The following is a 12,079-nucleotide window of genomic DNA, read 5'->3' as shown; positions in this document are numbered from 1 at the left end:
CTAATCATACATCTCTAACTGGGCAGGTCAAGATGCGTAGTCACATGCCAGGCATGTAACTTCTTTAATGTAAGGTTTTTCTTTGCCTTAAGCAAGCCCTGGCCATTGTTGTATGTTGCTTTTTGTTTGTTTGTTTGTTTTTTGTATCTAGGTTAATATACCTTTGAAATGCCTCTTTTCAGACCCCTCAGAAGTGAAACCACTCTCAAGAGAGGACATAACCTTGTTAACTATACTGTAATCCAATTTCTGCTTTGCTTTCTCCCACTTTCATATAATCATCCTTGCTTCCTTCCTTAATTCAAAATTCACAGAAGAAACTGCCAACTGCCATTCTAGGATGCATTCTACTCAGTCTGTTGAGATCTTGTTTGGCTCAAACAAATATTTATAAAAATTCTCTACAGGTTTGGATAGTCTTATGTCAACAGTCTTAAATATGGAATGCATTTATTTAACTTCTATTTGTCCATTTCAATTTCATTTCATGTGGGTGGTATGTGAAATCATATTTAAACTTTCAGGAGCTGGTTACATGAACTGCTGTATTACAGGAATCCTGCTCTCTGACCCTGATCTGGAAACTCCACACTCAAAGACAAAACTCCCAAGCAAACCACACCCTATTTAATAAAGCTTTATGCTGTCATATTTGGCATCAGTAAAACACCAGTGCTGGCACTCTCTTATCACAGCCAAATGACTCTGGGTAAGACATCAATTTAGTTTTCATTCAGCGAGATCCTTTTATAAGAAAAAAAATTAGGCTATGAATAAGAGGGCTCTTTCCCCTGCCGTCCCCCCACCCAAGAATAGGAAGAGTAACTCAATGGCCTCACGCTCCTTTTCTACAGCAGAGATGGTTAACAGCATAATTTTGTATATATATGAAACTTTTCATGTCTACAGGTAAAAAAACTGACCACAAAACTTCCCCCTTTTCATCTGAGTTAACTTATTTTTGAGTGCATGATGGGGAAAAAGACCATTTCAGACAAGTGTAGTTTTCAGAGTCTACACCTGAAAAGGAGTGGGGACATTCCTACAATAGTCCTAATAAGTGTAACAGAAGCACAGGTATTCATACGATTTTAGTGTTGTAGATCATGACCAGGTTCTAGGAGATCAGGACAGGAGAGCTGGTTCTCAGAATCTGCCTAAAAACCTACAAGTGAAATTCATTTCTGGACTGTCATCACATATCACATTAAACAATCTTTTATAATTTTTTGTCAATGCTATTCTTCCCGCTTTATGATAAATTACTTCTTTGAATGCAGGGGACTCTAATTCATCTTTGTACCTGCCACATAATAAGCACTCAAGAAAAGTTTTTTAAACTGACAGCTGAGTAGCAAATAAATTTGATAGCTATAGGTCTTAAACTTAAAATAGCCATATATAAATAAGCCATTTCCACTATCCCCTAGCCCTCTAAAAGGCAGAAATGATCTCCTATTAAATATCCAATTATTTAAATTATCTGTAAAATAATTTTCTTTATTTAGATTGCAGATGCTTTCTTTACTTGGCCACTATAAGACAGAGGGCTGGGAAGTTATCAGAGTACTGAACTCTAAATGAAAACTACATTCTATTGGCAGCACGTAGTTTGAGCTCCTTGCATGAGACCAAGAACAAGGCTGCTGTTTTTCATCAGACCATTTGCACATTATAGGCATGAAATGATGGTAATTAAGTGTACTAATATGGGTGTTCATCAAGTTTTCCTAAGCATACTTTCATGCGCGGTCTTGCACATTGGTGAAATACTACAGAAACGGTAGAATAATATAAAAGGAATGCATGAGCACTGTCAGTTCCTAAATGCTAGGTTAATGGAGAACAGAAGCTGAGGAACAAAGTTCTTTGTCTAAAATGTCAACATGTTATTTAAGTTACTTTTAAAAGCATTATAAAGTTTTTAAAAGAGAAAAATGATGAGATGGAGAAAGTAAAATTGCCTTAGACAAATGTTAAGAGAGACGAATGTAAAGTGTTAAGAGGGAGTTGTGTAGAGAAAAATTAAATATTTGTATAGAATAAAGGGTACAGGATAGTAAAAGATGCTGAGAAAATTAAGGAATATAAAAGCAACACCTACTACAGAAAAGAAAAGCCTATTAATGTGTTGGAAGGGTGAATTTTGTGTCTATTAATGAAACACTTTATTAAAAAAATGAAATAATTGTTACTTGAAGTTAAAGTTAAGAATGTCTAATGAATGTCTACAGCAACTTAATTAGGGTAAGAGGAGTGACAGACCAGAAAAAAAATGTTTGCAATATAAGCAGCATTGTCTAACAAACAAGGATTGGGACTAAAGGTTACAATCGCTATATAAATCAACTGAGAAAGTCATTTAAATCTGAGTCTGTTTCCTTTTCTATTGAACAGAGATAACAATGTCCACCATAATTACCTAAAAATTTTTTTTGAATGTAAATAGTAGATAAAAGCAAACTTAGAAAATCTAAATGCAATGTAAAAATACAAGATGATGGCATCAGAACTAAAAACAATTAATGAAAATCTCCCTAATAAAGTAGGAAATATTAAAGTTAAAATCTGTTTCTAAAAGGGCTTTTCTTTCCTTTGTTTTCTTAAAGGGCCATTAACTCAAATGCAAGATTTCAAGGAAAAAAAAAAAAAAAGAAGGGTAGGGAAGAGTTGTCTTGCAACATTTCCTGAAAATGGTGAAGAGATGGAGAACATACACGGCTGACAGATTTCACTGTCAGCAGCAAAAAACTGATGCCTGCAATATTCACCGGACAGTCTCCACATTTTTCTGGAAAGTTTGCCCCAAAACAGTATCAGGATCCCCATCCTCATCATTCTTTTTAAGTGATGTGAGATATTTCCATTAGATGATTCCAAAATGAAGGGGTACATACATGAGCAGGCTGTTAATATCATGCCAAGAAATTCTAAAAGATAAAGGGCAAAGTGTGTGCTGGGGTGGGGGAGGGATAAGAGTAGCAGACAGAGAGAGAAAAAGGGAATGAAGGGAAAGTGAAGAAAGATAGAGAGGGGCAGAAGGATGGAGGGTAAGGGAGGGAAGAGGAGACAGACAAAGGATTAGAGAAATTAACCAGGAGGATGCCCTTAGAATACATTTTCTCTTACTTTAAGGGCAGTTGCTTCAGGGAATGTGACCTTAACTACCAAGGAGAGGCAACCAGCCAAACAATGACAAGTACATTTTTTAAATCCTCCAAATGAACTAAGTTATTTGGCTGCTTTCAGCACTGACTTCTCTCTCCAAGATAAAGCATGTTTAATATATTTGGCCGACTCTGGGTTTACCAATGAGCCTTCACCAAAAAGGAACTTCTGAAAAGTTATTATATACGTATATAGAAAGAAATGTGTATAAAATTTCAGCGCTGAATGTTATTTCAGATTTATAATTCATTAAAATAAAAAGTGCTATAGAGTCAACATTTTTATGATGTAAAACAGACACGGTAACTATAAATTCTATATACTTCCCTTCTCTTTTATAACATCCTGTAAAACATGGGCCTTAATCAGGAGTAATCTATGTAGGATTTGCTTTCTAAATAATAATGCTATTGTCTATGCACGTATATTATTTATGACAAGAAAAGAGAACCAATATAGAGAAAGTCACACTAAAGTTCAAGAAAATACACTGGCATAGTTTTGTAGAGATAGTTACACTTGTGAGAAGAGAAATGGGACATGAACTTTTTTAAGTGGATGCTGACTGGGACAGACTAAAAGAGGCCTTCATCCAGATTAGCAGTTTGGGCCCTCTCTGGCCACGGTAGCACTGTTGAGTTAATTTTAGCAGCAGAATACCAAGATCAAAAAGATGCTGCAAAAAGATAAAACTATTAGAAACATGTAAGATGTTTTGCAGGTTTAAAAGCCCAATGGTGGGCAAAGGGATGTGGACACGAGTGCCACAGACCACACTTGTGATGGCTGGTTGAAATAAGAGGGTCGCACTAGAAGTGGAAAGCAGAGATGGAAGCAAGAAACGTTAACAAGGAAGAGTTTCTAGGACCTTCTGCCTGATGACTAATCACTGACTAATATTAGGGGAGTGCAGTTATAGAGACAAAGAAAAATAGAAAATGAGAGGGAGGAATATGAAATTATTTCCAGGGTGACAGAGAAAATGATGATACCATTAATAGAAACAGAGGTGCAACTAACATCTCTTGGTAAAAAGGAGTTCATTTTTAGTCAGATTGAGGTAAAATTGGCTAGTCAAGGAGAAATGATCCACAGACTATTGGAATAAGAAGTCGGAGCTCTATGTTTACATCTAAAATGCAGCCAGGGCCACAGTTTTATTTTAAAAGCTTACCAGGTGTTACAAACAGGAAGCTAAGATTAGAGCCACTAAATATTCTGCAGGACCTTGTGTCCAGGGCATACTCACCCACACTTTGTCTCTGGGGTCACAGCAACACGAAGTAGTTGTAAATAAGGTTCAATTAGTGTTTAACAGTGAAAAAAGCAAAAATTCTCATCCAGTATTCCTCATTATAGCATTATTTAAACATAAACATATATATAAAATAAGAACTGTATAACTTACAGTTGAAGAATAAATAAGAAAACTGTTCAATTACTTTCTTCTTAAAATTTTTAATTTTTTTAGATGAAAACTAAGTGGAATTTGAATTTCATACTATCTTTTAATCCCACCTTGCCCTCCACCCCACACTAACTTACTCAAATACCCAAAAGACTAAAATCTCTTCAGACCTCGGTTTCCTCATCTCTAAGAATGAGTTTATCTGCTTCTCTACTTCCCTTGGTGGTTTGTGCTATACAGTGAAATGAGATATAATAAGTAAAAGTGCTTTGTAAATTACAAAATATCATTACTATAGTTAAATGAAAGATATCATTATTATAACTAAATCTAGGGTGCAATTTTTAATTTCTCCAATTATTCTCCACAAGAAAAACATGACTTTACTTCTTGGACTGTGTATGATGTTTAAATTTTATATAAGTTTGGCGAAATGGCCACCACAAATTAATGCATACAAGAAAAATATAGAATGCTTATTTTTTAGTTTTCATAATTTTTAAATCATTATTTTTGTGACTTTTTACTTCATACTTAAGACTCATCTGAAGGAATTTTCTTGAGGAATCGCCTTAATATTTTTGATTAATGCTTTATTTTTCCTTCTCTGTAACAAACATTGATTCATTGGTTTTCACAACAATATGGAAATAATTCAGTAACATTTTCTATAACAAGAAAAATTGACACAAAACGATTCTATAGCTTTTCCATAAGTATTTAGACAACTATAGAAACTGGAAGCAGCAGGAGGAGACTTTATTACTGTTGCTTCCTCATTAATCCAGGCATTCTTTCAGAAGAAAGGAATCTTTAATTAGCAAAAACTTTTCTATTATGTGGATTTTTTTTCCTTTAGAAGTTTATAATCACACAAAATAACTAAAATAATAAATGAAGCTGGTAGTATTATAAATGACATCCCATGTACCTTGGATTCCAATGCTTGTTAAATTTAAAACTGCCTTTTTACAAAATTAAGCATAATTTTTGTATTAATCTTTGTTAAATCTGAAAAGCCCAACAAGTAGAAACTTTTGCTTATATATATTTTGTTTAAAAAAAAATCTCAAAGTTGATTTCTATTTTTTAATTTAGGCTATACGTGGAGCTCACTAGACTATCAGTAACAAAGTTACTGATGATGATTTCAAAGTATTTTATGAAAACAAACCAAGTTCAATTTTACCTTACTCTTACCCTTGAAGGCCTATGTGGGAAGTCATATAAACCATTGAGGTCATAGCACATTCAATGACTAGTCAAAGGTTAGCCATCAAGCCTCATAACCCACAACAGTAAATATCTCACGCCAACGGTTCAATATTGCAGCATTTTCCATAGTAAAAACACTTCAAGTTGATCATCTTGTCTCATATCTTTACACTATTAAACTCAGAGGGTTGCCACAGAATTAAGAGCAACATCTGCAAAACATTCCATCAACTTTGAAGTACACAAGTGCTCTAACCTTGCTAATTTAAGTACTAATTCTTTACAAAAGACAACATATATTTTCAAAATTATTAGAATTTCTGTACTAATTAAATCTAATCAACTAAAATCTTCTGTACCATAAAGGCATACACTTAAAAATATCTGGAAACAAAAAAAATTTGTAAATAACAGATAAGGCTGACAAATGACTAAATCAAATGAGAAGGTAGTAGATGTTGCATAAGGTTAAAGATTACTTTTATCATTCTGGAAAATCTGTGCTCAGGTCTCATAGAAAGCAATGAAGCTGGAAACAAACAAAATTGAGCTCACTACATAAAACAATGTCTAGTTTCCACTAACTGCTTACAAACTATTTACTGCTGCAATGGTTGTGATCAAAATGAATGATACTCAGCAACATCCAGGAAGAGGATAAGAATAAATCCTACTGAATATTCAAACGGTCATGGAAAAATATTTACACTATCCTCAAATCAGGCATGTATGAATTGGAAAAATGGTTCTAAGTACTGACCCTCAAAATTATCATCCTTCTCCCCCCCCAAAAAAAACCACAATATTTTAAAATATAAAGAAAATTTAGAAACAAAAATAGGCTGTTAAAATTTCTGAGCTTAGAAAGAACCATAAGAACAGTTCTCCCTCTTGAAAACAAGATTTTCAGAAGACATCCAGTGAACACTAACCAAATCAGTATTTCTAACGCTAATATGGGGGTAGGGTGGTGAGAATGATGTCAGCGTTTGGTAAAGTCAGAGACAAATCTCAGTCCAATAATGACAATAACTGTGTTACAAATTCTGACGGTCTTTGCTTGCGAAACGTTGGCAATTTGGAAACACAACCGTATCCTTAAATACTGCAGTATTCAAATGACCTGTAGTGAGTGAAAACTCAGCAAACACCCTTGTTCTTTCTGAACAATGACCTAAATAATGAATCACTATAAAAAGAACAGATGACCCATTCAATTCCTCTGTTCACCTTCAAATGGGCAAAGGTCTGACAGTCACAGAGATAAGACACAATGAATTTACTATGACAATATGGTCACTTTAGTCATTAGAGTGTCTGGAAAAGGAGTAAATGAGGAGAAATAGAATCAGCTGAAAGGCGGAAAGAGTAGGGGGAGGGCTTGTTTGGAAAGAGCGAAAAGGACTGGGTGTTTAAGTCTATGAGAAGAAAACGACTACGGAGAAAAAGAAGTTTGGAGATGAAACTGACTAGGTCCCGGATACTGGCAGAAGCTGCGCGGAGTCCGGCGGGACCAGCCTTTGTTGATGTCTCACTTTCCCCAAGTTTTAAGCTCAAGTCTGTTCCAAACCTCTTCCTCTCACAGAGAGGAGAGGAGAGGAGGGAACTGGGTGGGTGCCGCGAGGGTTCATCCTTCCAATATTTCATCCACCCCAAACCACCCTGGTGGCGGGGGGGTGGGGGAGGACAGACAGACAGCGGGATATCTCCCAGACGTCTCTCCCTCTGGGGTTTGAAACGTAGGGTGGGTGCGCAAGGTGAGGGAGGGGGGCCGACCCCTCCTTCCCAGTGTGGCCACTTACGAAGACGCGCTAGGCACGAAGAAATCCACCGCGAAGCCAAAGTAACTTCCCTCGGGGCCGGAGTACTCGGCGGGACTGTCCACGTCCAGGTTGAAGGCGCCGCAAAGAGGCAGCAGGAATCCAGCGAGAAGGAGCAGGAGGCGGCGGGGACGAAGGCGCAGCCATCGCGGCGGCGGAGAAGCCATCGCCGAAGCGCGCGCGGGGCGTCGAGCCCGGAGCCGCGGCCACCACCCCCGAGCGCACGGTGCCCGTGGCCCGCCGCCTGCGCGCGCCGAGACTCGCCGGCCGCCGGGGTTCTGGCGAGTGCGGGACAACTCCGGGGGAGGCAGGAGGGCTGAGCTGTGGGGCGCAGGACTCGCGGGGCGGGGTGCAGCAGCAGCACTGGAGGCCCCGCAGCTCCCTCGGGCTCGGGACTGCGGGGGTGAGCGCCGCACCCCCCGCGGGAGTGCTGCGACGGCCGGGGGAGGAGACAGAGGAGGAGGAGGAGCCGGCCGGGGAAGCCGAGCCGCGGTGCAGGAGGAAGTGGAGGAGGAGAGTCGTCCTCTATTGGGGCGAGCTCGATCGCACTTCCGTGCGCACTGTCGCTTCTTATCCCGGGAGCAGGGCGTCTGTACCCAGGCCCCAGACCCTCAGAGTCCCCGTCAGCGGCCGCGCTCGGACAGGGGCCTCAGACCCAGCGCTAAGGGGAATGATAGGGGGGCAGGGGGAAAATCGATGGTCCCAACGCGCCTTCGTCCATTGGAGCACCAAAGGCGCCCCCATGTTCCCCAGTCCCGCCGGGGACTCCCGTGCGACTTATGTTTTAAAAGAGGAAAGCTTTATCCGCTTCTCGTGTTTCTGCTACTTAAAGCCTAGCAGGCTCTCAGAAACGAAACTCCGTAATTAGCGGTCATTTCCCTCCCCACTCCATCCCACACACAAACAATGACCTTAATTATAAACTTCCAGAATGCTGGCACAGCCTCTTTTATGGCGAGTTGTGTTAAAGCCGAACTTCAGTCGTGGATTAGGAAGGCAAAGAATTGGCAGTAATCGGTTTAAATTAAATCACAATAGTCAAACTTCATTCTTAGTTTGTTAGCTGAAGTTATTGATTTGTTGTACTCCTTGATTTAGGGCATTTGGGTAGAAACATAATTTTAGATTTGGAAGAAGGGATATTCACCTTTTTTTATGAAATAAGTCACCTTGTGGCTTGCTTGGTGGTGGTATGTTGCACCAGGCCAAGAGGCTGAAAAACTTCTTCGAGGTCAGGAACCTTGACCTTTTCCTTTATATTCTCAAATCCTAGCACCTTGCTAAGCAGATAGTAAGCAATCAATAAAATGTTGAATGAATGAATGAATGAATGAAGATAAAATGATGAGTAAACTTGCCTAGAGAAGTGACTGTCTCTATTGTGTATCACAAGCCAAAGAATTTGGTGACCAAGATTGAGAGTATAAATGCATCGTGTGAACCTTAAAAAATCTATAAGGACTAGAACAGTAATTTCTTATTTCCCCAAAGCAACTATTACAACTGTCGACCAATGCTAATGGGCACCAATTCAATGGCAACAGGAATCCACAATTTGGGGTGCAGTGAAGAAGGAAACTTTATTCAGTGCAAACAGCTCAATTATGATACAGCACAACTGTGAGAATAGTATGGCTGTGCAACAACTCAATAGTGTTACAGCTCAATTATGAAACAATACAGCTATGAAACAGCATGGCCGTGAGGTATCTCTGGAGTATGGCAGCTCTGGAGTGAGGCCCCTCTTCCTCTAGACAGCTCTGCTCCACTCTGACCTGGCAAGAGATCTCTGGTGTTTCAGTTCCAACTGGGGAAAACAAGTCTTAAATCTTTTATGGAAAGAGAAAATTGTGTGAGCCAGAGAGGGGAGCTGACTTGTAGAAAAAGAAGTCCCTGCCCCTGGTCCCTGATTGGTCTGTCCTTAAGCATACAAGAACTCCAAATCCTTGTGATTTCCTTTGTCCAAAAGGCACTGTCCTGATTAGTCAGAATGGGGCCCCTCTTATTGGTGGGAAAGATGCTGATAGGATTATAGCTGCACAACTTCCATCAGAGGGTGAAAGCTTCAGTCCTATTGGTTGAAATACAATTCCAGGAACTCCTTTAACAAGACCTGGATCAGGTGGCAGGAATACAGTGCAGGCAGACAGTTCAGTGCAGGTTTCTCCTAAAGTGTGGTGGGTGTGCATGAGGGGCCCGTTTTTAGAAATGGCTGCTTAGCTTTGCTTTTAAATTTGAGCTCAGTTAGCTAATAGTTCTTCATCTTGTGAAGGAATATGTATATAAATCGAAACGAAATATCTGGTTTGAATTTATAGTACTTAATTGCATCATATAGTTTGATTTTTAAATTTGACTAAAAGATATGCAGCAAAACCTTGGACATATTTTGCAAGCTGTAGTCCAGCACTTGCCTAAAGGAAATTACCATGCGAGACAGGCCTTCCTACACAAATACTTCCACATAAAATACAAATGTGCCTTTCTACACAGAATGTTCCTTAGTACCCCCAAGAGGTCATGGGCATGTATGCATAAACCCAAAGGGTCTTCTGTGTGTTAAAAGCCTGAGAATCAATCCCCAGGGAATCCCCCACCTTGAAATCCATCCAGATAGGGAATGCAGAAAAGTGTGGAGGCCTACACTCTGGCTGGACTCAGTAAGCCCTCCCTTTCCCCAACTTCTGATCCAGGACAGAGGTCCAACAGATCAGAGGAGGGGCAGGAAGAAATGAGAAGACCAGGAAAGAGAAGAAACCAAAGCAATGACAACAGCCATGTACCTGCTGAAACTTGAGTGAATCAGGACCACATTTCTACTAGTGGACAGTGACTCAGACTAACCCAGTGCTTATTCAGAACCCACACAGTGCCGGGTACTGTGTGCATGGCAGAGAGAAAAGTATGTTTTATTCTATGGAAGAAAAGTTATATCTCTCTTCCCCATTCTCATGGCATGACTCTCTAAACTATATTATAATGATTATCCAAGGTAAAAGAACAGCATAATATATCTACGTTAAGTATAACCACTTTCTAACAGAGAAGATAAAAGATAGTAAAAAGAATTTTGACTTTGAATTTTATCCTCTACCCTTCTGCCCTTTAGTTAAAACCTTGATTCCATTGGTTTCTGTAAATTCAAACACCTGAGTTCAATTCCTGGCTTCATCAAGTACTGGTTAGTTGTGTGACCCTGAGCAATCACTCCAAATATTCTGTGCCTCAGTTTTTTTTATCTACAAAATGGGAATGATGATGGCACCTACTCCATATAATTGAATAGTTTTTTTCCCATTAATACTTCTATGACTATTAGTTTAGTGCAGTAGTAATAGTAAATTTATATGACTATTATTATACTTAGTTCTCGTAGTACCTATCCAACAATTCCTTCAATAACCATAATCAAGCCAGGGTTCCACTTGGCTTCATCTCTACACACTAAAGAGCTCAGTCCAGTTGGCTCCAAATAATTTAAGAGTAATTTCAAATTTTTATCTCTCAAAGAACATGAAGGAGGATTCAGTTCATGACCCAACGAAATCCTTCTGAAACACTCCTCTTCCACTCTCCATTTCTCCAGAGCCTTTTATCCACTAAATTCAACTCTACCACATTTGTCCCTGTTACTTTTTTGTCTGACTCTCTTGCCTCTCTTCTCCCAGCTATGCATTCTGGAAATTGATTTGGCCCTTCTGGCTTCACCCCCACACCTACCAACAGTGCTGCCTTTTCCTATCTGATCTCTATCACAAAAGATCCCTAGTACCAGTGGTCCTTCAGTGGATGGAAGAGTAGAGAAGGAAGTCAGGAAACTTGTTTCCTTTCTGGGCTTTGCTTTCTAATGCATCTCTTCACTATTAGTATTGTAAAGGTCTCCATCCTCAAGTCACTGCGTTTCTCATTCTACACATCTCCACCATGATTTTATTCACTGTTATGCTCTCAGCTCTCGTCTATTACCACATCCCACCACACAAACTAGTTTTAGCAATATTAAATTACTTAGTTTCCTCAGAATGCTTTGTTCACAGGGCTCTCTCTTCCTAGAAAACATTAGCCCTCTTCCTTAACTACTTCCCCGGGTCGTCATCCTTCTGTCACATACAAACCTACACAATGTCCTCTACCTGGCTATTTCCTACTCTTCTTTCAAGGCTTGTATCAGGCATCATCATGTCCTCCAGGAGGCCTTCTCTCAGGAACCGTGCCTTATCGATTTTGTATCTTCTGAGCTCAACACTGAGCTCAATGATGGAATTAATTCCATGTCTGGAGACTTAATAATAACTAAAATTTTTATTAAGCTTACTCATTATGTGCTGGATGCTGTGCTAAGCATTTTGTGTATATAATAAGTCATTTATTAACCATAAAACCCTACAAGGTTCTGTTAATACCCACAATTTGAAAATGAAGAAACTGATTCTCTACGAGTTTAAATAATTCTTCCAAGGTCACAAAG

The 12,079-nt window shown here is 39.2% G+C and overlaps 1 protein-coding gene across 2 annotated transcripts in view; it reads right to left on the bottom strand.

Moving 5' to 3' along the window:
- The window catches only part of ITGAV (integrin subunit alpha V), a 75,647-nt gene extending 67,742 nt beyond the window's left edge, over window positions 1-7,905 (bottom strand). The window contains exon 1 of one of the 2 annotated variants that reach the window (XM_039839939.1): window positions 7,594-7,905. In XM_039839939.1, the coding sequence (XP_039695873.1) occupies window positions 7,594-7,778 (185 nt within the window). In that variant the 5' untranslated portion in view covers window positions 7,779-7,905. The remainder of the gene's footprint in view (window positions 1-7,593) is intronic. The other variant, XM_039839938.1, reaches the window with a different exon arrangement.
- Window positions 7,906-12,079: the final 4,174 nt, after the last annotated feature.

Source organism: Pteropus medius, unplaced genomic scaffold (assembly GCF_902729225.1).
Source record: "Pteropus medius unplaced genomic scaffold, Ma_sr-lr_union100, whole genome shotgun sequence".
Classification (NCBI taxonomy): domain Eukaryota; kingdom Metazoa; phylum Chordata; class Mammalia; order Chiroptera; family Pteropodidae; genus Pteropus; species Pteropus medius.
The sequence above is the reverse complement of the archived record's forward strand: the minus strand, read 5'-3'. Positions and strand labels throughout refer to the sequence as shown.